General features: G+C 42.6%; 1 protein-coding gene across 1 annotated transcript; it reads left to right on the forward strand.

The window, feature by feature from the left end:
* Positions 1 to 317: 317 nt before the first annotated feature.
* Positions 318 to 26,298, forward strand: kcnj10a (potassium inwardly rectifying channel subfamily J member 10a). The gene is made up of 6 exons (XM_033610338.2): positions 318 to 903; positions 12,063 to 12,455; positions 13,774 to 13,985; positions 15,787 to 15,918; positions 17,814 to 17,991; positions 24,990 to 26,298. The coding sequence occupies exons 2-6, from the start codon at positions 12,071 to 12,073 to the stop codon at positions 25,397 to 25,399; spliced, it is 1,317 nt and encodes a 438-aa protein (XP_033466229.1). The 5' UTR covers positions 318 to 903; positions 12,063 to 12,070; the 3' UTR covers positions 25,400 to 26,298.
* Positions 26,299 to 27,480: the final 1,182 nt, after the last annotated feature.

Genomic DNA, 27,480 nt, shown 5'->3' on the forward strand with positions numbered 1-27,480 from the left:
AGAGATGCACCGACATTATTCATTCACTGCACGCTGGCCAACGCAAAACCGCAAGGAGCCAAGTGCACAAGAAAAGAGCCCTGTTTTTTTTCCTCACGTCTTTGATTTGTAAATACCTCCGTTTCAGTGCAACAACTTCCAGGCTTGTATCTTATAACCATCAAACGTTTACATGAGAAAGTTGACAAAGGCTGAAACAGCGGAGGAGGCCTCGCAACAAAGAGGCCCATTTATAGAGTACAGTCGGGGAGCGAAACGGAGAGGGAGGGTAGGAGGAGAAGCTGGGAGGAGAGTTGAATTAATGAATTAAAAATGTTGTGAAACAGCGGCTGTCTGAATACTTTTGGGTTTATATAGAGAGGCGTGCAGGGGGGTCCTGGAGGAGTGGACAGCACAGGCTTCTTTAACTTCTCTCTGTCTGGACACACAGGGCTCCCTCTCAGCTTAACATGCAGGAAGAAGTGCAAACTGTGCTCATCTGATTACATAATGACCCAGTGACAGTGAGCCAGAACCGGTACTGCCAGTACCAGTGTGCTGGGAGACACTGACTGACTGGTTAATCCTCGCCCAGGCCTCTCGCCTGGTTTCGTGTTTTTTCTCTTTCTTCTTAGAAGCTTTTATTTTTCTAAATATAGGATGACAACGACGTAGAGGGACTGCAAAAGAAAACAAACAATGTGATGTCAAAGTGAGAGGTGATGTAAAACATGCTCGAGCTGTCAACAAGTGCGCGCCGCTCAAAACCGTGAATTTTCTCATCTTTTTTTCAGTCTTTTTCCTCCGAAGACAGATCGAATGCCATCTGTCTTTTTCACATGTCTGCTGGACAGTGAAATTAATTAAAGCTTCAGGTTTCAAAGCTGTGGTCCAAGTGAACTTCTGTTACAAGTCAGCAGGAAGGTAAGAGACACAGAGACATACTTTACTCGTCATATTTTGCAGCTATTTCTTCTGACATCAAAGCAACATTTGATCAAAATATGAAAATAATTTGTGGATCTGAGTTTATTTGACTTGTGTGCAGGCCAATGTCATCAAATATACCCAAATAAAAATCTCTGCAACATCCCTTTAAGTACTTATAGTGTGTTTTAGTGGACTTTAAAGATTTATCTAATCTTTTATTTCCATTTTTTTGTCATTTTTCTACAATCCTGCCCTGTGATATTCCTCTAACATCCAAGAATACGCTTGTTTTTAGCTGTGATTTTTATTTTAGTTCTCATGATGTTTACTAGTTTTCCTATAACTGTTGTGATGTGGAGAATAACCCGAGGAAACATGCTGCATAACCTGAAACTGTCTGATGCAAGGCTTGAGGTTAACAGGTGTTCAGTGTCGCTGTATCCACTGCCTTGTGTTTACAGCGCGGAGGGATATTAGCAGTAACAATAGGGACGGTCAAATCTGTAGCACTATCTGACTGCTACACAGGATTATTTGAGGTTTTAGCATTAAATTATTAGCATTAGTAGCAAAAACAGTCCCTAAAATCCTACAGTAGTTAATAATGTAGTGGATGTACCAATGCTTTTCTAGTCAAAGATAATTCAGTGTTAAATGAAAAGTTTAGCTAACTTGAGCCTCCACACCCTGCACCTGTACTGGGTAGATATCTATGATTAATAAATATGGTTTTCCTCACAGTTTGGAGTAAACACTTAGATGCAACACAGAGGAAAATACATTTGGGATTCTGCTGCAGAACAACAGAAGCTGTGGTACTGCTCCATGGAAAACACCAAACATATTGATTTACTGATGTAGGGCTGCCCACGGCTAAGAATTTTCCAATTGACCAATAGTTGTCATTTAGGGCCATTAGTCAACTAGTCGCCCACATGTTTAGGATATTAATTTGATTATTAAATTATATATTTTGTTGGTTTGAGCTGAAGGTGTGAGAAAGAATAGTATCAGTAACATTGTTAACACTGAGCTACATTACAGAGAAATACAAAACCGTACTAATGAACCTTCATTAATATAGGCCTATATTTTATCTACAAGTGCACGTCACACACTGAGCGAGCCGCCTGTTAATGACGCTGTGGGCTAATGGGCATGTAGCTACTTCCATGTTTCAGATGATACGTCATGTTTGTAGTCGACCAATGAAGATGAGTTTACATATCACCTTGGGTTCGTCCTTCACCTTCTCAAAATGATCCCACACTTTGGATTTCCTGCCCGACATGTTATTAACTAGCCTGTGGAATAACCGCAGGTACCAGCCCTGGAAATTAGAGGCCGTACACATGCTGCGTCTTTAACCACCTGGATAATGCGAGGTCAGGCACTGGGCGCTACTCTTGTGGCTTTTTTGTGTCAGCTTTCAATCCTTGTGTTTGTATCAAAGAGAGTGGGAAGAACAGGTGTGATGGTGTTTTGACTCCAAGTCTACAGAAAGTCTCGACTCCATTCAGTCAAAACAAATCCCACCTTCTCATTGAGGAATTCCCCATCGGCACCACAACAGTAGTACACTGGCCAGATTTACAGCAGAGAGACACAACGTTGGCCGCTACTAACTCAGAAGAAGATGGTAAAAGTCAGTCCTAAATTACAGCCCGGTGGCCCACAGCTGCTCTCCATTGTTTAATTTGGGTCAATGTCGTAACTCCTCAGCTTCTAATTCTGGGCTGAGGAAGTGGAGGGGCGAAGGGTTTATGGAAGTGTTTAGATTTAGATGAAGGTTTGGACAGACTGCTGGACACAGACACATTGAGAAAAATGTCAGATCACCATGGCGACTGGTTACTTCCTGTTGTTAAATTGCACGTGAACGTAATTATGTTAACATGGAGTACCCACATGTACAGGCCATAATACAAATACACTGAATGTAGATGTAAGTCAAAGTTGCAGTGGTGGAGAATTGTGTTTTCATACAACTACGACATGAGCTGTTATATTTATGGGGGAATTCATTCCCGCCTTGATCCCAGTTTTTTCCACGAAGCATGAGCTGGAATATAGGAGGAAGGCATAGTCAGGATCTTTTAAAGTGGGCTTGTATGAGGTACTTATCCATAATCAGCGTATTACCTACAGTAGATGTCAGTCAGCACACCCCCAGTTTGGAGAAGCAAGCAGGACTACTGACATGGAAGCTAAAAAACGTACTGCTGTGGACGTGGGCAGCAGCAAAATGTATTTTAGCCACTTAAAAAATTAATTTCAGTTTAATTATACGCTATTGAGAATATTTTCACTGCTTTATCTTGGTGTCAGAGAACCCCTTCAGACTGGGAAGCTGTTAACGGCTTCAATTCCCCATCTATCTATGTTCTCATCAAAGCCACTAGACTCCATTGACAAAAACAGTAATTTTAGCTGGCTGAACACAGGAGTCGCTGGTCTACTGCTGCCGCAATCAGTTAGTTAGTTAGTGTTATTGAGTGACTTCGGTGAATCTGAATTAACCCTTTCAAACACAAAAGACACACAATAACACAAACAAACTGACTGATCGAGGCAGTGGTAGACCAGCAGCTCCTGTGTTCTGTGATGTTAAATTACTGTTTTTGTCAATGGAGTCTGGCTTTGAAGAGAGCAATATAATGGCTACAGTTCCCCAACAGGGCACTAGGGGCATGTTGACTTCCATCTACTTTATGTAATACACTGACCATAGACAAGTACGTCAAACAACCCCACTTCAAAAAATCCTAACTATCCCTTTAAGGTGTCAGTATGCTTCAAACAAAGTGTTTATTGGATGGTCAATCTTTATCTGAGACCCTACACGTTACTGATGTAGGAATTAAGGATTACATCTGATAATTTTTGTAACTCGTCAGAAATTGGAGACAGTTCTGCCCAGTGAACCCTCAAGCCCCCCCTACTTCTGTCACATTTCTTTCTTCAGATGGTTGCATGACAGGATTGTCTTGAAGTGTGTCTATCTGGAAAACTTATGGTCGTCAGACATAGTCGGACGACTCATCATATGAGCTAGTTCTTTTCAAGCATGCTGACACCTTCATGCACTCAAACATCGTTAATAGTTCTACCAATCTCTAAAACACAATTAAGTCCTTGATTAAACATCCAAAACGTCATTAGATACACATCATAAACCTTCATAAAGTGTGCCTAATTATAAGAGGATTCATATAATTATTCCCCAAACCTGCATTGAGATGCAAGTCCTATAAATAAGTCTCTTATAATATGCGTTGCAAGATTTTGAGCGCTGGGTTGCAAATTAGTTGGAATACCATTGTCTGGATTCGGCAATGATTTAGTGAAACAGCCTCGTTGGCCTTTTCTTCCACAAGGATCCTCCAGTTTTCAGGCCATCAGGGGCCTCAAGTGAAAGTAAAGCGTATTTACAGTATCTATTGATATCTGTTGATGAAGATTCTCAGTCATTCACGTCATCGCAAGTGCTATATCGTAGGCAACCGGTCTTGCTTGAGTTCTCAACTTAACTCAACTCAACTCAAGGAAGTCCAGTTGCCTACGATATAGCGCTTAAGATAACTATTAGTATCCTTAAAGAAGCCACAATCATACCAACGAACCTCTGATATATCTATTGAAGGATCATCACTATGTTCAGGACAGGAATTGAATAAATATAATATGTATGTTGGTAGTTGTTAGGCTCATTTTAAGTGCTTATCGATCTTGTGAAGATGACTTTTTCCTATAACTGAAGAATTAAGTATTTATAGATGGGTCGCAAAAACTTGTCTACTTCTTCAGCTCAACAAACAATTTAAAAACTCCTTGAAAAACATGGTTATGGTGATGAAGAGTTGTTTTGGAGACACGGTTGTTTAGGTTTATGAGACCCTGGGCCTCATCTCATAGTGTTTCTATACTGACCTTATATGTATGTGCGCTCCTTGTAGTTTCAAAGACATAGCCATTTTCTTATTGCCAATCAAGTACTTGGTATCTATGAATTGATTTTAATAAACACAATGTTTGTGGGGGTTTTTTGCCAATTTTAAAAGACTTTACATCAGAAAGTAAGATACCCACCCAAAATATATCCAAACTATATCTTAATGCTTTTTAAAAAATGTTATCTTAAAAAAAACAAAAACAAAAAAAACACCATACTAAATGTAACACGTCTGTATTGACCGTGAGAAATGTATACTTGGCTTTGCTACTAATACCAGAGCTGCGTTCTGAATTTCACACTCTTTGCTTTCACTGTCAGTGGGCACTACAGCTTGCCTTTGCAGGTGTTGCATGCAGTATGTACACAGTGGGGACACACTACTTTGTCATACCATTTCACCCTGAACTTTGATCCTCTTACTCATATCTGTTACCTTGAAGATAAAACGTCATTTGCTAAGCTCGCCAGAGATGGAGGTCGACCCGGAGAGCTCTGCTGTTGTTAATTTGCAATGTATGGAGTTTTAACTTTTAAGTTATAATTGCATACATTGCAGATTCCTTAGAATCTTAGAGATTATTTTGTTCACTTTAAGGTCCAATTTGTAGGACTTTGGGGGATATATTGGAAGAAATGGAATATAATACAATGTTTTCTTTAGTGTATAATCACCTGAAAATAAGAATTGTGTTTTTGTTACCTTATAATGAGTTGCTTATTTCTACATAGGGAGCTGGTCCTTGTCTACAGAGATCATCGTGTTGCACTGCTAAGTTTCTTCAGTCCTAGAACTGACAAACCAGACATAGGGCCAACCACCATAGTAAGCAGTCCCTCCACGACAACTACTCGCGAAAAGACACCGATTTTTTGTATTCGCCTCATTCAAGGTTTTTACCGGTTTAAATCATCGGCTCTGTTTGTTTTTGTGAGAAAGAGACCTCTGAGGATAATTTGACTCAAGGCAAAACCCTCATGAGTGTCTAGGTCTTAAGTTCTCACAGAAAAAAGGTGAGCAGACATTAGCAGGTGCTAGGTTAGCGGCCCATTACGACAGGCCAAACAGCATGAGAGGAACATTGATTTGTTGAATGACACTGCTTTATTCAGTGTTTTTGCCGGTTTTCATCACCTGGTCTGTTTGTTTTGTAGAGGAGGACACCTGTGTGGAGTAATCGGCTCCCAGTAAAAACCTCCTGAACAATAAACACTGATGGAAATGTAACCTGGAGAAATTTGACCTGATTGCAATCTGCAATCCTAAATCCCCCTAAATCTTTCTCACTGGACCTTCAAACATTAATATTTCTGTCATTATTATTATTATTATTATTCACTTGAATGTGCTGTCATTCATCATTGTGGCTTCTGTCAGCTGTCAATGAGCTTGGCTCCTGAAGTGACGTATCTTCCACCGTGCAGAGGATTGTGGGTCAGAATAGCTGGAAAAGCATCTTGGCTTGCATCTGCAAAACGCAACCAGATGCAGTAGAGCAGTGGTTCCCAACTGGTCTAACTAGACGTTCCAGATTTCTCCTTAGTCATTAGCTCAAGATCCACATGGTTTAATACATTCAGCGTCTTACTTGCGTTTGGCCATGTCGTCGAGCTGGTTTTTTGTCTCTGTCAAGTAGCTGTCTGTCCATCATTCACTCACAGCAGGAAATGACACAAACACATACTCAGTCACTTGCAGCCCATTCAGAATGGACCCACAACCCACTTTTGGACCTCAACCCACCAGTTGGGAACCACTGTAGTAAGACATCCTGGTATTTTTGGCACACTGCATTTGACATTCGATGTACTGGGACAAACTGAATCTTTCCTGGCATAGATATAGGATGGTAGCCTGGATACTGGAACCCACAGCAAAGCAGGCAATAACGACAGGAAGTGAGGAGATGAAACAGGAAATGGAGCAAGTAAAAAAAAAGGCCAACACAAAGCACAGCTAAAGAAGATGTTCTGTCTTAATGAGGCTGTCTGAAATAATTCACTGTGTATATAAAGGCACAAAGACACAACAGCAGCTCGTTTGTATGGGCACTGCTTAGTTTGGCTCCAGTAATTTTGTGGTTTTAACATCTTGTGCTGGCTGAGTCGATGCCTTCTTGGCATGGCCTGTGTTGATGTTTAGACAGTCCTTTCAGTTGGCTGCAGAGGCTGCTGTGGCATGGACAGTGGTCACAGCTATTCAAGTTGTGTTGTATTGAGTCTTTTCAGTGTACTGGCTGCTAGGGGTTCTTTGTGGCTGTGGACACTGGACAGGGGCACTGAGTGGAAGGGATTACTCTCTCCTCTGGAATACTAATGACCCTCTTTTGTCACCGATCTGTTTCCTCCACCTTTACTCCACATACCCCTTCACCATCCATTTCCCTCCCTCTTCCTCTTTCACTCCCTTTGTCACCCGATGCTCAATTCTCTCTCAATCCTCCCCTCAAAACCAATTATCCCCCCCCCCCAAATCTCTGCCCCCTCACAATGTCAAGCACCGCATACTCACACACACGATCACGCACAGTCGCAAACACACACTTTAACCCTCCGTACCGCTCTCTTCTGCCCCGTCTAACTTGCTCTCGCTTTCACTCGCTCGCTCACCCAGTCGTATTTTTCAATGGTGGCTTTTGTCCCTTTCATCTCCTCGAAAACAAAGGATTCTTGTGCGCACAGGACAGAGGGAAGGAGAGGGATGGAGAGCCGGACGGACAGGAAGAGATCCTAACCTTGAGTGTGGAAGAAGTCATTTTACAAGAGAGGGAATCCATCAGTGTTACTGTCAACCAGACTGATACACTTCCCAAATATTGTTTTAGCTCTATTAATATTAACATAAGCAAGACTGGTGACTATAGATACAGTGACATAAGGGTTTAGATATTCTGTATTTTTCCTATCATCAAATAACCCCCCAAAAAGAGACCAAAACCAACAAGCAATTGAACCTTCTCACAAATATAGTCAACCTCACACATAGATGAGTTGTACTCCGTGACATATGTACTGTAGGGCACTGTAGTTTATTTTGAGTCCACTGTCCTGCTGCCAGATATACTCACTACTGCACCACATGTGTATTATCCCACAGCTGAAAATAGTTCCATCAAAGGCACCATCTATCCACGTCTGATTAACGGAGTGCATAGTTGTTTTAGAGGTAACTTTAAAATGAAACTACTTATTTTAATTTGTTTGGAGAGCAGCACTAATTATTATTTTTTGGAGAAACAATGGATCAAATGATGATGTGTAACGTCAGAAGAATCGCTCGTAACAATGTACCCACAGAAAATTAGATAAATAACTCTTGACAGTTTACTTTTAGCGTCTTTGAATGTATTGTTTTGGGTTTTTATGACCTGAAAATCTTGCGTTTTAAGTTACTCTCCCTTTTCTCATCAAATTCATTTCCAATCACAGCAGACAGACAAAGTTAGCGACTAGCTGGTGGACATACTAGAGCTGCCAAAGAGCCAGATATGTCCATTAGGAGTTAGTGGAGACCATGGATTGATACAAAGATGGACGACATGTCCCCACTTCCTCCAACTGCACAAAAATGAAGCCAAAATGTCCCACATAGAGATGCTGCCATCTTGCGCTAGTGATGTCATTTGAATTATACCCAAATTTATCAGAAAAAATGAACACTTAAACATCAGTACGATAAGACCTAACTGAAATGACTGAAACCATCTTTGGGAAAAATGTATTTACGTGTATGTCGAGTTTTTACTTTGGCCCATGTCTCATCTGTTACCAGAGGGGCAGGGTACACTGCTGTGAGCCACTACGGGGTGACTGAGATGTTTTGGCTTCACTTTTGGGAAGCCGTCATGTCGTCCGTCTTATTATGTGATGTCACACATTGGTTTGTGGACTCCTGTTCTGAAGCCTCGAGTTTGGCATTTGGCAGCCGCCATCTTGGATTTTTGTAGCCAGAAGTGACCATGCTGCATCTTACTTAGGGCCCGAGGACATTGTCTGCAGATAGCTTATCACTCAAAGCGATCGCGCCCTTAATTGTACGTAACTGCAAATGTTAATAAAATATAAACAGTTGAGTTATATAAGAGTTATATAAAAGTTCGTACAGTTGTCATGAACGTGGAAATTAGCTTTAGAGACCAAATCTGTTTTTGTACCAGGCTGTAAATATGTTTATTTTTGTTGTGAAGTTGAGCATTTCAACACAGACACTGTGGGGATTGACTCACTTTTGGAGCCAGCCTCAAGTGGCCATTCAAGGAACTGCAACTTTTGATTCTTCCACATTGGCTTCATTTATCAACCTCTGAGGTTGCTGCTTGGTGGAGACCAAAACAGAGGTAAAAGGATATTAAATATTGGACCCACATTCATCACGTGGACAGAAGCATGACCCAAAAGAAATGCTAATGTTGCTCTTTGTCTGCTGGATGTGTAAATAGGCAACGAGTTTGCCATTGCAACTTTATGTTGTGTTTACACCTTATTGTGTACCCAATAGATAAGTTAATACTACATAACAGACTTATGTGTTCATTAGGATCAAATAGACTGAATGCCATAGACATGGTAGGGTTGGTATACATGTACATACATACATTGCTAGTTGCTGAATGTACATGCAATTGCTAGTTGCTGTGTTGTTGTGTTGTTGTGTGTAAGGTCCTGACTTTGCAAACCAAACATTCCTTCATACAATCAATGGTATTGTATTGCCTTCTAACTGTTCTAAAGGTCTATATGTCCAATACATGAGTGTGTGTTTACTGTATGTGTAGGCAGGAGCTCCACAGGGTTCAGAGTTCAGCTGGAGATGGACACGGCCAATCACATGGGCCTCCTCTTGACCCCGCCTCCCTCCCCTCTCTCCCCCTCCACATCTTAGTATTCAGAGCACAGACATCAACACAGATCTCTATTCATTCACTCAGTGTGAGCTCCAGCGTGGAGAGAGGAGAGAGAAGGGTCAGAAAGGACAGGAAAGGACAGAGCGTATCAGATCGTCATGTTTCTTAGGCTTTTGTTTGTGTTGTTTTGTTTTTGGGTTTGTTGTATTCGCCCCGGAAGGCAGAGGCAGTTTGAGACAAAAGGGCCATTTAGTGAACAGTGAGTGTGAGCGAGGGAGAAGGAAAGAAGTAGAAGGATGTGGAGAAACTGCAGCTCAGACCAGGGTAAAACTGTTGAGTGTATGCAGTGGATGACCCATACAGTGACAATAAGTGTCCATGGCACCCGGGGGTGGTGTGGGGGACTCATTCTGTCAATATACTGTTGATACTTTCAGACCCACAGACACTTAGAATCCACCCCAGCACATTACACCACCATTGTCTGACAGGCATTCACTTGACACTTGTTATATGACAACAAGCACTTAGCTTGAGTAACAAGTGATGCGGGTGTACTTGTATGGGAAATAGGGATGTCAGTGATGGTTACTTTTGCTTTCGATAGCCTGACACCCATTAACCAGTAACTAACTAGCTCATTTTAGAGAGGAAGGAAGAGCAAAATGATGTGAAATACAAGAGGCCTTTCCTTTCAGTCCAGCACTCTCTAGGGCCACACTTTATACTGCTTTCCATTTAAAGGTGGTGAATTTTAATGTTTTGTGATGAAAAGCCCCGTTTCTACCAAACACTTTCAGTATGGTACCTTTGGAACCAAAAGTAGCTTTTCAGACATGGTGCCTAGACCCTAGTGTTTCCATCACAAACAGTAGAATGTAGGTGGGGTTGTTGTCACTCACATGCTCTGCGATGCTTTTCTTTTCCTTCGAGTAAGGGTTAGACTAAATGCTGTTCACATAACCTGGTTGAAATTAATACATATAAATGCTTGAAGATCCACTCATTACTACAAGTCATATAAAAACTAAAGTAATGGTCAAAGTTGTCATAGTGAAATTTAAGGTGTGCTGATGGATTCACATCGACTCAACTCATGCATTGAGTAACATTACAAGTTGATGTTCCACCTTAAAAGTCGCCGGCAGTCGGTCCAGCGAATTAAGTTACTTTTTCTCCGATTCCAGCTGCTTTCATTTTATAGTTGCAGTTTACTAATAAAACTCTCCACAGTATGAACAGTGGTTACATGAGCCTCAAAAGCAGCCACAACTCAGCCCTGAGCAGAGTGACCGTCCAACAGACCAATCAACAGACTGCAGTGTTCACAGCTCCACCTTTAAGTACCAGATCTGTGTGCTAGGTACCCCAACAGAGGGGGGACCAAAAAGATAATGGCTGGGGTTGAAGTCAGGGCTCCCTGCAATTAATTGGGAAAACCATTATTTCTATGAACCTTACTTTGTGCACATACATATGTATATATTTCACAAATATTGTATGCAGTAGCATTGTGATTTCCCTCAATTGGAGCTAAGGGGAAAAGCTCGAACCATTTAAAAAACAGCCCCATACTAAACCTTTACAAAGCCAGCTTTTTCTACAGTTCTCTGCAGCTGACATCGTCTCAAAACCTAGATCTGATCCCAAAGTAATGCACATCTTCCTGTCAGATCTGCTGCATAAATGGGGTCTTTATTTAAGGAAAAACAGGCCACAAAGTGAAGGGAAGCGTATGAAAACAGCTTTCAGCTAAATGGAAAAGGGTGGTCCAGCAGAAGACCTCAGCGTCCTTGATTCAAACTGAAAGACTCTTAATCGTTTTCATGTGGAATAACAGTCACTGGTGTCTCCTCATCTCAATTCAGTGGCCGTCTTGTGCAACCAACACGTGAATGGGCCTGCACTATCACGCTTTTAATGTGAAAGAGCAGCTGTGCCTTCATGCTGAAAGGAGGCTTTTATTTTGACAAGGCCAGCTGCCTCCATTGAAAGGAGAAAGGGGGCTTAAATGGACCACCATGGATAGCCACAACGCTGTCCAGCTGAAAAATGTGCTTCTAATCCCCTTCCTCTTCTTCTTCTTCTCCTCATCGTCATCTCCCTTCCTCCCAAATGTTCCACTCTGTCATTTCTCTCATTCATGTGGTCGTCAAATGTTCTCTCTTTTCTCCTTATTCACACACCCTGCACCTTTTCATTTGGTCTCACCTGCTGTTCACTTGATTTTACTGCCCATACAACCTATGCACTATTTCCCGCTGTCTTACCTCGCTTTGTCTTTTAATTACACCCCCCTCTACCCACTTTTCTTCTTTACCTTACCTCCAGTTGTCTCTGTCTCCAACCAACTGTAGCACCAGCCATGACCTCAGCCACTCCCCCCTCCTCTGAAGGCTCCTCCCCTCAGAAAGTATGCCACTCCCAGACACAGACTGACATCACCAAACCCCTGCTGGGCTCCACAGGGGGGACTGGAGGTGCTGGTGCAGGTGGAGGAGCCACGGCAGCTGGAGGGCCCAATGCTCTGCGGAGGAGGCGACGCGTCCTCTCCAAAGATGGCCGAAGCAATGTACGCATCGAGCACATAAGCGGGCGAGGGGCACTGTACCTCCGCGACCTCTGGACGACTTTCCTGGACATGCAATGGCGCTACAAGTTCTTCCTCTTCTCTGCCACTTTTGCTGGGACCTGGTTCGTGTTTGGAGTGCTTTGGTACCTGGTGGCCATGGTGCATGGAGATCTACTGGGTAAGGAGGAGGGGATGGAGGGGGGCGGAGCTTTTTAGTGGAGAATAAGATCAGAAAAGCATAACTTAAGATGTTGTGTAAGGGGCTGTACAGTTGCCAGGTCTTTAACTGCCTGGAAAATGTGAGGTCCGGCACTACTTTTGTGCCTTTTTTTGAGGCAGCTTTCAAGGGCGTGGCAGCAGGTTGCATCTGAAGTTGCTAAGCAACCTTAACAAGCACCGTATCATAGCCTATTTACCTGAAATCATGAGTGCAGAGCTGATCTTCTTCCAGGCGCTGTTTATAAGTGTGTAGGCATATTGTCCATGGAACAGATGTAAAGCTCTGGGTAGCCCTGCACTAGAAAGATCAACTCCTCCATATTTACCACAGACTGATATTTACGGAAGAAGGGAAAGGTATCTGTCAGCTGAACTTGGTTGATCTCGGGGCACAGCCATCACGCCCTGAAAAATAGGCGCTCGGGAAGGCGTGTGCATTGGGGTGGCATCGTTCTGGCGTTGCTCTGGCGTTTGAGCATGCCTGCCATGCGTCTACATTGAAAACAATGAATTTGAGGGCGCAAAAAACGCGGTATGTGTATGGCCCCTAATGGTCCCCAGAGAATTATTCCCACTTACCTTAGGGATTACCTGACTTTTCCTCCTGTGCAACAATTCATGGTTTCAAGTAAAAAGTCTTGACAGCTATTGAATACATTCATCCTTTTATTCATTTTCCGTAACCGCTTATCTTTAGGGGTCGTGGGGGGCTGGAGCCTATCCTAGCTAACACTGGCCGAGAGGCGGGGTACACCTTAGACAGGTCACCAGATACCAGTATCGCAGGGCTTAACTATTGAATAGATTTCAATCAAATTCGATGCACATGCTCATGTCCTCCCATGGATGAATAATACAAACTTTGGTCATCCCCTGACTTATCATTTAGTACCATCATCAAAACAAGAGTCAGTGTTGACCAAACAGTGGAAAACTTACTGAAAACATGAGTTATTGGTATTGATAGGTAACCTTACCAGTCAACACAGAAAAGTCATGTGAAATCTTGCTTGTCCGTTTCATCACTTATGTACTTCTGAAATAAAACAGTCTTTATCCATGTCCTCTGGCCTTCTGTAAAAAAAGACCTAAGAAGTACAAGTACTTTTTTGTGAATGTGTTAACAATAAAGAAAGACACATGGAATACAGTTTTACATGGCAGAAAGAGCATGAGAAAGATCCGACAGAGCACTGAGAGAGGGAACAAAAATGTTCCTTTATAATTAGTTCACTCCCTCAAACCCAAGATCTTCTGCTCTCCCTCCCTTCCTCCAGAGTTCGACCCCCCCTCCAACCATACTCCATGTGTAATGGAGGTGAAGACCCTGACGGGAGCCTTTCTCTTCTCTCTGGAGTCTCAGACCACAATTGGATACGGTTTCCGGTGCATCACCGAGGAGTGTCCTGCTGCCATTGTGCTGCTCATCTTTCAGCTGGTCATCACCATGGTGATGGAGATCTTCATCACCGGCACGTTCCTTGCAAAGGTAGTGAGATACAGTTTTTAGTGTTAGATACTGTTGTCACGATAGGCTATTGGTATTTCTAACTTTGATACAATACCTTGAAAAATATCAATATTTGATACCATTACGATACGACGATACCATGGGGAGGTATAACATGGCTGTAACATGATGATGCTAACTTTTCTTTTCTTGTTAGTAATAGAGTACAGCAGAATGACTGTAGTAAACATTGACAATATGAGAGAATACTGCAGAAAATGAGTATTGAAACCATTTCAAATAATCAGTGTCACTTTACCACAGGATGTCGGTAATATTAATGGCCAATTCGCACGGGATAAGAAATATCAGTAAAACTACCACAAGTGGGAGGGGTTAATCCATTCACACACCGCCGTCCCCTCCTGTCATCATGTGCGTATGACATTGCTTCCTGTGCGTACCACACTCCTTGTATGTATAAAATAATATAGCCTACAACATTGAATTATTATGAAATGATTAGCCTACGGGTTGATTTTATTGTCATTTTTTTATTAGCCACATAGCCCTGCTACATTGCATACTTAACTTACCTAAAGCAATCAGAAGTCCCGTGCCTCGGACGAGTGCTTGCGACCTTCTTTTTGGTTTTGAATCATGTTCATCGTAGGCCAACAGTACCTGAGGTTTCACACGGACTTGTCCGACTGTGAAGTGCAAAACTGAGTGCTTCTTCAAGAGCCTCCATGCTTAAAAATCCGCGAAAAACCACTTGTAAACAGGATATGACGAAATATCTACACACATATTTACTGTTGGTCCATTTGCACAGGATTAGTATTACCTGAGGTAATTTTCCGGGACCCTTTTACAGAAGGTAAAAGTCGCGGTAATCTTTACTGACATCGTGCGGTAATGATTACTGACATGGCACATTCGGACGGGACTAAAATCTCAGGTAATCATTACTTTACCCCACGTACCTATGTAAAACTCCCGTCCTATAGGGCCTATAACTGTGCCAAAGCAAGTGGCTGCCTTGTGCTAACAGTTTTACTTCCATCGATATTCTGTATCATACTTACCAGGCCACCTTGGGCTATAGTAAACATTGTATTGCCCTTCTGTGTTCTGCATTTAACAGCAAATAAGTGTTAAATTTAGTTTAAAACTGTCATCTTTGTCAGTTAAACAGAAACAATATACTTAATAATAGCTTAATGACAATAACGTTTATTTACAAAGCTCTCAAATCAGGACGTAATTTGCAAAAACAACAAAAAGAATAGAAAAAAGAATAACTTATATCATGCTGTTGAACCACCCTTAATCACCACAGGAGAAATTCCTTCACCACGACAGCTTCAATTCATTAAGCTTTGTTTCACTCCATATTATTCCCCTGGTCATCCATGTTCCATGTGCAGTAACTCTATGGCCTCCCACAGTTTGAGAAGCATTGGGCTAGCATGTCTCTCCTTTACCCTGTATCAGTGCAGCTATCAGTATGTTTAGCAATCAGCTTTGAGCTTATCAGTTAGAGATTATTACCATGTTGATTATTACCACTCTAAACTATCAAAGCACAGTTATCTGAACAGTTTCCTCTAAACAGTCTAACAACCTTTCTTTTATCTCTACATCCCTGTGATGTTACTCTTCCATGTATCACATATCTTTCTGTAGGCCAGGTTATCTTGAAGACAGAAAGAGGAAATCAGAAGCCCTGTTTACATGATTACTAGAGCTCATGTGAAGTGTTTACAGCATGTAGAAGTAACAGGAATCATTATATATCCATTTTTACCAACTATGACACGTTTTCATCCTCTTGTAGGTCGCTCGTCCCAAGAAGAGAGGCGAGACAGTGAAGTTCAGTCAGCACGCGGTTGTGTCAAACCATGAGGGTCGACCCTGCCTCATGATCCGAGTGGCCAACATGCGCAAAAGCCTGCTGCTGGGATGCCAGGTACGCAAGTCGCTTTTTTTTTTTTTTGAATTGATATTACCCCAAATAGGCTACCTAGGGATTTTAATGCACCTGAGGTTTGCCTTGTATCTCTGCATCGGCTCTGCACAGCATTTGACTGGATGCAATGCCATAATGGATATGAACCCACTGACCCTGACATACAGCTTTACCTGGAGGCCCATACAAAGAAGAAAAAGAAAAGCTTTCACAACAACCACAAGCTTTTTAAAGTAAAGTGCTTCATGAACAGTAGGAATGTCAGTTTTGATTATTTTTTAATTTTTTTTTTTTTTTAGCTAACCAGTTTACTTCTAAAGGTGCGGACACACCAAACCGACATCAAAGAACTGGTGGTGACGACAACCAACTGTTGCGTCGTCTACGTCACCTCACGTAGCCTCACGTCGCCTCACGTAGCCTCATGTCGCCTCACGTAGCCTCATGTCGCCTCACGTCGCCCTGTGTCAGTTGCATTTGAACACACTACACGAACTACACATGACGGCCAAGTGGCACGTACGTTCTGCACCTGCATGAGAGAGAGCGGAGTGACAGAGTGGTACATCCTGACAGCCGAGGGGTTTCCTATCTGTGCAGCCGAGCACCGCAGCACCTCCACGGACTATTACATTCAGATGGTCCTGGTGTTTCCTCCGCAGGCTCCACTTCACTCAGCTTCACTCAGCTGCCCGATAAACCCGCTGCTTCTTCCCACTTTAACCTGAATAACAAACTAGGGCTCGGTTCTCTGGTTGGATCCAAACAGAAAGCCGGGGCTAGCTGGGAAGCTAGGGTAGGCTAACTGGCTGTGCTTCCCTCCATCATTCTGCTCTAACCGCTCCCAGCTAGCCCCAGCTAACTGGCTGTGCGTCCCTCTGTCATGCTGCGCTAGCCTCTCCCAGCTAGCCCCGGCTCTCCGTTTGGATCCAAAAGGAGAGCCAGGGCTAGCTCAGAGACTAGTGGAAGCTAACTGGCTGTGCTTCCCTCCGGTCATGTTCCCACCTAGCTCCGGTTTGTTATTCAGGTTAAAGTGGGAAGAAACAGCAGATCTGTCCAGCAGCTGAGTGAAGTGAAGCCTGAGGAGGAAACACTGGTTAGCCCCGGTTTCACTACAGGCAGATTCACTCGCTACTGGGGCGAGGGAATAAAACCTAAACAGCCAATCAGAGTGATCTCTTTCACCGACAATTGACACCGACAAACCGCCGATTCAACATGCTCAATCGGCCGAAAAGCCGCTGACACCAAAGGGCCAATGGTGCGGGACACACCGCAAAACTAGGCCAACAGACGCTCATCGATGGCCCGACTTTGGTCGACGGCCAACTGTTGGCTTTGCTGACAGACAGCCCACTCCCCGCTTTAAAGTACCAAAACATATGCCCACTGCCCACCATCCGGTCTCCACAGGTTGGCTAACATTAGCCTTGGCCACTCTAGGCTGGGTGCCAGATAGTGGCGCCACTCATTTTGATTACTTGCCTCCAGGACGGCCTCACTAGCGTTGTTAACTATTTTAGCACTACTAGTCATGCTGAAACTGCTAACTGTGCTAACAGGGCTAACAGTGATAACATAGTATACAATTCTAATAGTAATGATGAATAATAAAATTAACTTATATAACCTAAAGATATGCATAAGCCATCAAAAATATTCTGAGTAGTAACCTATCCACGGTTAATTGTTGACATCCCTGTTTAACAGTATCAATCTGACTGGTATGAAATATATTTAACGACACATTCAGTGACTGATGATGCCATGCTTAAGGACACATCGTCTATGATGAAGACACCGGCCGTTACAGGTATTAAACCTGGGGCCTTTTGGTTACAGGATGCCTTCTGCAACCTCTTGGCTACATTTACTGACTCCATCTTGGCTCCCAGGTGACGGGGAAGTTGCTTCAGACATCCCTGACAAAGGAGGGTGAGACGGTGCGGCTGGACCAGCGCAATGTGCCTTTCCAGGTGGACACGTCTAGCGACAGCCCCTTCCTCATCATTCCTCTGACTTTCTACCACATCATTGACGACAACAGCCCCCTCAGGGCCTGGGCAGCAAAAGGTACGTCAGGGCTCTAATGTCAAGTTGTGTGGCAGGTCTGACACACAATTATCAAGAAGGGTGGGGGGAGAGTTTTATATCAATACTGAGACATAAAGTGGAGATTTTTTTCTCAAAACTATGTGTTAGCTCCAGAGGGAAGCTGCCAGCAGTGGAAGAAGAAGTAGTAGTATTACTAATATGAATATTATTGTTAATGTTTAACTGGATCTTGGAAATTTAAAGTATATTTTAGTAACAGCAATCACTTAATGAGAAGATTGAATTTAAAATCAAAGTTTATTGAGAATAACTGTATGCACATGCAGCATGTACTGTATGTGTATGTAGGTGTATTGGTATTTACGGTCATGTGCTGCGTGCTTGGCTGCCTCTAACTGTCCAGAGTTGGGCTGGTTTGGCACTGGAGGAGAGGGTTTCTCCGGCTGGAATGTGTGTGAGAGAGATCTGCCGAGACACCCCTCATTAGAGCACAATGCAGTACAGTCTGGGGTGCTGACACGAAGCCTGCACAGATCCACTTACAGCAGCACAGACCTCTCAGCACTGGGAACAACAAAGGCATCAGTACGAAGTCTCTGATCGCGGCGTTATTTACACTCACACCAATCGTTCACTGTAGATGGCCTCTGTCATTTCTTTACTTGGCCTCACTTGACACCATTGATTTTCTGATATGATATTATCATGTCGTCTAATTGCTACTCCTTTGTGCTCTGCCCTTTAACTTCTGCTTTCATTTCCGCCTGTTTTCTTGTAGCTATTCTTGCCTTCCCTTCAGCAGTTATTTTAACTGTCACCATATTTAAGGGCTTATATTACAGCACACACAATACTGTCCATAATACTACTGTAATCCCTGGTGCAGGTGCCCACTGTAGCAGCAGCCAGTCTTGACATTTCCCCAGTGTTGCTTCATCTGTGTTTTCTTTCATAAATCCAGTGATGCCTAAAATGTACTCTCACTCTCATGCATCTTTTGAATGTAATTTTTACAAAGTCTGTTTGCTTACTTTCCTTTTCCTTTCTTTTATTGTTTTCTTTTTTGGAACCCTTTCTTGCGAAAGACATGACAGTGTACGTTAGTGCTCCACCCACGTGCACACTCACTCACTCGGCTCTAGCAGTATGCAGAGACAATACTCTAGCAGTGGCAGACCAAACCATCTTGTGGCTTTTAGGGGCGAGGAGGGCCTCAGCGTAAGTATAAAGTAAAGTAAAGTAAAAGCAGTAAGTCAGGAAAAAGTATAATTACCATTTATATTTTTAATATTATTTTAGGGTATTTTTTTATCTTACTGATCACACTTTTTAAAATTAATAATCCTGACCTCTTTTGATGAGGATTCAAAAGGCCAAAAGACTACTAACTACAAGATAAGTTAACGTCATTATCATAACATCAAAGATTAACCTTAACATATCGGTAGCTAATGTTAGCTAGATAACTACATTAAACCAACAGCAGGCATATGTGCAACTTCAATGTGCTTGCAGAGGTGAGAAGAAAAGTTTTCTCAGTGTTTTTCAGGGGACACAGCAGCACTTCATCATGTAACTCCTGTCTTCTTTAGAATTTGGGATAAAAAGCATTGCCAGATGTGGCCAGGGATTGCAGGGTGTCCTCCAGAAATGCTGTTAAGCCAAGTGGCAGATATCTTTTGACAGGGCCAGCGACCAGCTGTGGCCCAAGGGACAAGTGCCCTTTTTTGACAGGGAACAAACAGAATATGTTTCAACCTTGATGTTGTCAGCGCTGCCAAAATTATGTTCTTTTTGTGTCATAAGTAACATCTGGTCTCACATGCATGTGTAATATGATGCAGATCTGGTGTGTATTCATAGGAGATAGGGGGACAAATCAAGATTTTGCCTAGGGCCCCCAAAAAATCCCACGGAGATGAAGAGGAGTCACTAAATCAGTAATTGATTATTTGAGCTGTTCAGAGTGAAACATCGGCTTTGACTCATTAGAGTTAACTCTGACTTTATCATTAACATCTAGCAGTCTAACACATTCATAGCAAGCTAACCTCACTGACTTGGGTTAAATTCCACGTTATCTGTAGGTGTGTGTGGTGTGTGGGTGTCAGTTTCACTTTCCTCGCTGTTCAAGGTGTCAGCATCCAGAAGTGTTTTTCTTTGATCTTTCGGGTACTGTAGTTGAAAAAAAAAAAAAAAAAACACCTTAAAATACCCTTTTTTGGGAGATGTACTCCTTGGGTGCTTTCCCCCTTCTACACTCAAAAATATACTTGAGTTATTTGAGTGTGTAGATCATTCACGGTTGGATAGTTGGATGGTTGTCTCTAATGGAATTTAAAAAGCCTGCAGTTCTTGGACATACATTCATGGTAACACTCATGACTGAGCATACTTGTGATCACTGATTCTTTTAACAGAGCTTCAGAGTTCCCTGCAAAGCTTTCTTTATATCCTCAATGTGTGCTTAATTTACAGCACCTCCAGCATGGACCTGCTCTGATAGGAACATTGAAAACTGCCTTCCTGTGCAACAGTGTGTGAATCTTGCTGGCATTATGTGACCATGAGTCACTGAATCAGAAGGGCAAGACACTGTGGAGATGGTCTATTAAGAGAGGTGCCATTGCTGTCCAAACCACTGAGCTAGAATATCAAAGCATTTCTCTTAAGGATGATTGTGAAACTGTGTGTGAGTGTGCACACTGTGGATAACTCCGTCAATGAGTCATTCAGAGACTAAATATTTCCTATAGAACTGAGAGATCAGGAAACTCTGCTGTGGTTGATGACGAAGAAAGTGCTCGTCGGTGAGATGCAGTTGCTACATGCTAACATCTGTAATGCTGATGTTTAGCAGGTATACTGTTGTGTTCACCTTCTCAGTTTCACATTTTAGCATGCTAATATTTGATTAGCATAGGGCTGCACGGTATATGCGGTAGACGGTAGAAATGATATAAATTTGGCCCACGGTAGAGATTTGCGCTCTACCGTCCTATTGTCGATGACGTCATCGCACCTGCCTCAGTGTGAAAATGGCTGCGAGCACAGAGACAGCGGAGCAAGAGGAGCTGGTTCACGTCCGTGATTTAGCGTAGCACGTGCAACATGTGTTGCTGGAGAACTTGTGAGTGAGTGAGTTAATGTCTTACGAACAGCCCCGGACTTCTCAGACTCTTTTAGCGACTTACCGCTCAGAGGGAACTCATTCAGTGGCTCCTCTGGCAGCAGCACAGCGTCTCTCCCTCTCCTCTCTCGCCGTGCGCACACGGGAGTTGGTTTTCGGCAAGAGAGTTTGTCATAAACCTTTGGTAATGTAAACCTATGTGACGCTAGGGGCTCCACAAAAAACTCCATATGTGAATGTGTGATAGTTGTGGTATCATAGCAGCCTGTCACAGGTTACAGCCTGATGATTAGAGGAGAAATGGCAGAGCATAAAGGATATTTAGGATTTTGCTAAAAGAAGGAAATTACCTTTTGATATAGATCCCAGGGGACATTTTGCACCATAGAGTACTGGGTTTTAATTTTGAGTTTTGAGATCTGCATTCTGCACAATAAATGCTCTAAAAAATACATTATATCTTTGCTTTTGTTGTTGTTTTTTTTTATCAATTTAGCTTTGCTAAGGGACTACAAAACCCATTCAGAAACACTTCTATTATAACTTTTACACTTAAATTTATACCGCGATATATATCGTTACTGTGAAGGGATTCGATTTATACCGTGATATAAATTTTAGGTCATACCGCCCAGCCCTAGATTAGCACAAAACAAAGTACAACTGAAACTAAAGTGTGATCAGTTTTGCAAATATATGGTCATAAACGAAAGTACTAGGCAAAAGTACTCAACAAAATTTTGACTTGACGGTGGCACTACATGAAAATTTGGAGAATCACCAACCCAGTTTCACTCCAAAGTCATTGGACAGTGACTTGTGGTGTCAGACACTGACAAAAAAAGCCGTCCTTTAACGTTGGCATGACTAACAGCCAGTCGCCATTGTAGTTTAACCGTGCTCGGCCGTGTCAGGGGGAAACACGGTGGAACAAGAGTGAAAGTTAAGGCAGCGAAGTCCAAGTAGGGTGGGCGGGAGAGATGATGGATGGGTCCAACAAACTTTCACCCGGGAGAGCGGTGTTTGCATCCCATGAGATTATAAAGCCAAACCCTGTTCTTTTTTCCTAACCTTAACCACTTGCATTATTGGTTGAAGGAAAGAAAACGTCAATTCACGGTGTTGTACCAACGTAGTGCGTATATTTGAAAAAAGAGTGTATGTAAACTGTAGTGTATTTTGAAAGAAGAGAATGCATGTAATAGGCAGGACTTGACACGGTGTCCCAGAACGTCAACAACCAACGCACCCAGGGTACCTTGCACATCATATCTGGACGTGGAAAGTCCATGACCAAACATAGTTATTACAATTTATCCTGACTGGGACCATGAATATCTGTTAAATTTTATGGCCACCCATGCAGCAGTAGCATCCCGAGCCATGCTGCTAAGATCGCTCCATAAATGCAGACGGAGCCCTTTGCGCCGCCCACAAAAGGCCAGCAAAGAGAATCCCTCAACCAAGTTTGTCGCAGTGAGCACAAGCGGTTGCGAAACCTGGTGTTTTTGCTCTGGTTGGAGCGGGACTGGGTCTGGGTTAGGGTAAGGACTGTTTAGACAGATGACAGAGTCTGCATTCTGAGTGAGGCCTGTTGACGCAGGTGTGTGCTTGTTTGAGTGCATATGACTTCCAGTGTGTCCTTTGTGTTATTGAAGTTGTGTGTCAATGAATGACAAGTCTGCATGTGTTCTTAAAACGTATTAAACATTTCTGATTGGAATGTTGCCATCACGCTGCAGCCTTCTGTGTGTGTGTGTGTGTGTGTGTGTGTGTGTGTGTGTGTGTTCAAATTTCAGGAATGAGTTCTGACAGTGTTTGTGTATCTGTGTGTGTGTGTGTGTGTGTGAGAGAGAGAGAGATCCGGTCAAGTGTTTTTGGAATCAGTCAGTGAGTGGGGAGGTTTTATGTTTTGGAAATTTCAGGATGTGTGTGTGTGTGTGTGTGTGTGTGTGTGTGTGTGTGTGTGTGTGCGTGCATGCTTGTGTGTGTCTTTCCTTAGCCACATACATGACTGCCGTTTACTGAATGAATGAATCTGTGACCCAGGTCTGCTTGCTTTTAAAAAATGAGCTGCCATTTTACCTCCTCAAATACAATGCAGGCTGAATATGATAATATAAACAACTACTGCTTAAAGGTTCAGTGTGTAGGGTTTAAGGAGGATATAGTGACAGAAATATAATATAATACATATGTTTTCTTGAGTGTATAATCACCTGAAAATAAAAAAATTGTTCTGTTTCTGGTCCTAAAATGAGCTGTTTATATCTACATAAGGAGCAGGTCCTTGCCTACGGTGGTCGCTATGTTACACCACCATGTTTCTACAGCAGCCCAGGATTTATAAGATATTATATAAGATAATTAAGTATCACATATATAAAAACAAGCAGGACATGATAAAAACAATCAAAAACACTAAAGGAATTCTTACCGGAAGAAGTTTCAGCTGGGTGCAATCTGCAATCCTCACTGCTAGATGCCACTAAACCCCCCTAAGGGCCCATTTATGCTCAACGTTAAATACGGATCCGGATACAGACGGAGCCTTCTGTCCGTGCTCTGCATTCATTTCGTCCCTATTTCTGCACATTTCCATAAAGCTTACGGATACGGGCCAAACGGAGCAGTACCACCGGGAACCGTGGGGGCAGTTTTGCTGTCACTACTCGATACGTAGCTCTAGTGAGACACGAAGAAGAAATAACAATTCAGTTTCTCTCATCGGCAGTACTAGAGAGAAGAATTCTCCGTCCTCCAGTTGTGATGTATTTAACGGCCTCACCGACCACCGCCTCCTACAACGCTGCCTCTGTTTTTGTCTTTTATGCAAGAGGTACATTATCAATATCTCCTCCACAGTCGCCATGTTTGTTTTTGAGTTTGTTGTTGTCATAAACTTTTGATGCTGGGCTGCCTCCTGGTGGATATATTGGTTAACATCCATGCCAACGTAAAGGGCGCATGGAAGTATGTGGGCAGTGACGGTAACATTGTTTGAAACGGACGTATACATTTTCATACGTAAAGGGAGCATAAATGAGCCCTCAATCTGGAGTGTGCTACATTACAGAGAAATACAAAACCATACTAATGAACCTTCATTAATATAGGCCTATATTTTATCTACAAGTCACACACTGAGCGAGCCGCCTGTTAATGACGCTGTGGGCTAATGGGCATGTAGCTACTTCCATGTTTCAGATGATAGGTCATGTTTGTAGTCGACCAATGAAGATGAGTTTACATATCACCTTGGGTTCGTCCTTCACCTTCTCAAAATGATCCCACACTTTGGATTTCCTGCCCGACATGTTATTAACTAGCCTGTTGAATAACCGCAGGTACCAGCCCTGGAAATTAGAGGTCGTACACATGCTGCGTCTTTAACCACCTGGAAAATGTGAAGTAGGGCGCTGGGTGCTACTCTTGTGGCTTGTACATGAATCATCACTTTCCTTTTTTCTGTTTCTTTTCCTCACACAGTAACATCTGTAAATCTTAGTTTGTTTTTGTATTTGTTACTATGTCCATATTGTCAACATGTCTTTGCACTAATTAGAGAACAAAGGGATTAAAAAAAAGTAAGCTCAAAATTCTGTATGTTGTGTCTTTAGCTTGATATGCTGCCCCCAAGTGGCCAAAGGTACAGCTTTGAATTCCTTTTGAGTGACGTCTTAGTGTTCACTACTGTGATAATCATTTTCAAGCAGGTTTTCCTTTTCTTTGATTTGTTTTTTAATATTTATTATATTAAAACTGTAATGGGATGAACTGAAATGCCTGATTGAAAGGAGGAAACTGATATGAAAACACATGGCTTGCTTTGTAAATGGTAGTTTGTTAGTTTGTTGTTTAACCTCAGGCCTGCTCCATCCTCCAGGTGGTGGCTGGACAGACCCGGAGCTGGCTGACTTTGAGCTGCTGGTGATCATGAGCGCCACAGTTGAGCCAACCTCTGCCACCTGTCAGGTTCGAACATCCTACCTTCCGGACGAGATCCTCTGGGGCTACGAGTTCCCCCCTGTTGTCTCCCTGTCTCCCTCAGGAAAATATGTGGCCGATTTCGCCTTCTTTGACAAAGTGGCCAAAACCAAAACCCCACCCCTCTTCAAGCAGGCCCTGCCACCAAGCCCGCCATCACGGGCGTCTCGTTACCACGGTGGCAAGGAGGCTGGGACGGACCCAGAGAAGATGCGACTGGAGGAGAACTACAGGGTGGAAGAGAAGGGGCGAGAAAGGGGGCGCATCAGAGATAGCAGCCCGCTGAGTGTGCGTATTAGTAATGTGTGAGAGAAAAGAGAGAAACAGGAAGTGGTTACAGAAAGAAGATGTGAAACAGAGGTAAGGTGAAGACAGGAAGGAAAAACAAACAAGCTGCTCATAGTGTCAGATGAAAACATCTCACCCACTCGTACACAAAACACCCCGCCTACGCATATGAGAGGAACACCTGGGTGCCCTTTCACCTTGCCCACGAACCGCACACAGACACACTGCCGGTGTGTCACTGTCGGCAATACACTGAGGAAATCTGTGAGGAGATCTGTGTCTACAAACCCAACATGTACAAATGTACAGCACAACATCAAGTCATCCATAGAGACATTTTCTACACTTCTGTTTTGGAAAGGACTTGTTTTAATGCAACTGGAGGATGCTCAAACACTGCAAAATAATCTTCATCTTATCAGGTCATTTCTGTCTGTGTTTTATTCCCAGGGGTGTCGGAATAACTTAATCTGATTCCAGTAGAAATCAACTTGTTTCAAGAATTTTCTAGAAATTAGTAGGATTTTTTGAACCAAGAAGGAATAAGAAAAGTGGCCTTGATTTCAGAAAAATAAAAAAAAGTTGATTTCTATTTCTGTTTTAAGAAAATAAGAACTCAGCTACAGAAAAATGTACTTGATAGGAGGATTTTTGCAGTGTGGTTGAACATCTGACTGAATCACTGTACTGTTTTTTCCCCATTTTTTAAAATGAACAAAATACCTGCAAAAGCAGCTTGTTCTCATTCCCAGGTCATCAAAATATTAATGCTTTGTCACACCCATCGGTCATGAGTGTATTACTGAATGAGCCTAGGCCAAGGGACCCCTAAGCTAGAGTCTCTGACAAAAAATTAGCAACAGCAACTTCATATAAAGGGCTTCTTCATCATGTCCATAACAGAGCCTCAAAAAAGAAAACGAAAGAAATAGCCTAAACATTCACCTCTAAAATGTCACAAGAAAGAAACAACAGCATGCTGTACCTGCCCAAGAGAGGGTGAGGGAGCCTTTTACACCAGGTCCAGGGGCCCATTGTGTCATAATCCGACCATGCCCTCGGTGTCTGTTAAATGCCAAAGGCGCCCTTTAGCGTCTTTATGAGATGCAGCGGGATTCCATCTAATTCTCATGTAAACCCATCTGCTGCAGTATTTGATTGGTCAAACAAACACAGGACTTTGACCCAGGAGACCAGTTTGTGTCCTGTATGAAACCAAAAGTCAACAATGTTTAAAGTAACATTACATCATTTTTGATTGTCACGCACATGTGTTTACATCAAGACATGTTACGTACTTATTTTAACCCTAAACATAATTTTATTTCTCAACATATCCTCAAACAACGGTTTGTATGATTTCCTACGAATAAGCTCCCCAATAATGATGTTACGTGCTTAACGTAAAGTTACTGAACTAACGTAAAGTTATGAATGTTTAGGCTAGGCAAATAAAGTTACTCTGCTTGAGTTTAGGAGAAGAAACTTGGTGTTGATGTACCTTAAAATGACTCAAAGTTCACACTGGTCTCCTGGGGAAAGTCCCAGGTGAAGTTCTGTGTTTGGTGACACATCCACCGCCCAAACCTGTCTCCTTACTGGCTCGCTCAGGACCGCTTTCTTCTTTACTCCCATCAGCGCATTGGTTGCTGATCACAGCCATCCAAAATATGTTGGTTTAACAGGTATTACTGGCCAATGATTATGTGAGATACATACAAATTTTGGTGCATAAATGTACACAGTGCACAAGAAAAGCCGGTGTTTATAAACAAAAGTTTCAAAACATTAACCATGTGTTTCAGCTGGGCGTCACCGAGAGATGCTAAAGGGTGCCCTGTGCGTCACTATCGGATGCCAAGAGGCATGACAAAGCGTTGGTATTTGACAGCCGGGGAATGGGAACAGGTTAGCAAAAGGTGGCGAAAATACTGGAACCATATTATTTTTTTAACGAAGGATTTTAAAGGAATGTATCATATTTTATGTACACAATAGTTTCTAACATCGTTACTTGTTGCACCTGAAATATTGTGCTCTGTCATATGAATGTCTTTTCATGTTTATTGGGGTAAATCTGTTTAGTGATATTACTAAAAGCA

This window comes from Epinephelus lanceolatus, chromosome 22 (genome assembly GCF_041903045.1).
Source record: "Epinephelus lanceolatus isolate andai-2023 chromosome 22, ASM4190304v1, whole genome shotgun sequence".
NCBI lineage: Eukaryota > Metazoa > Chordata > Actinopteri > Perciformes > Serranidae > Epinephelus > Epinephelus lanceolatus.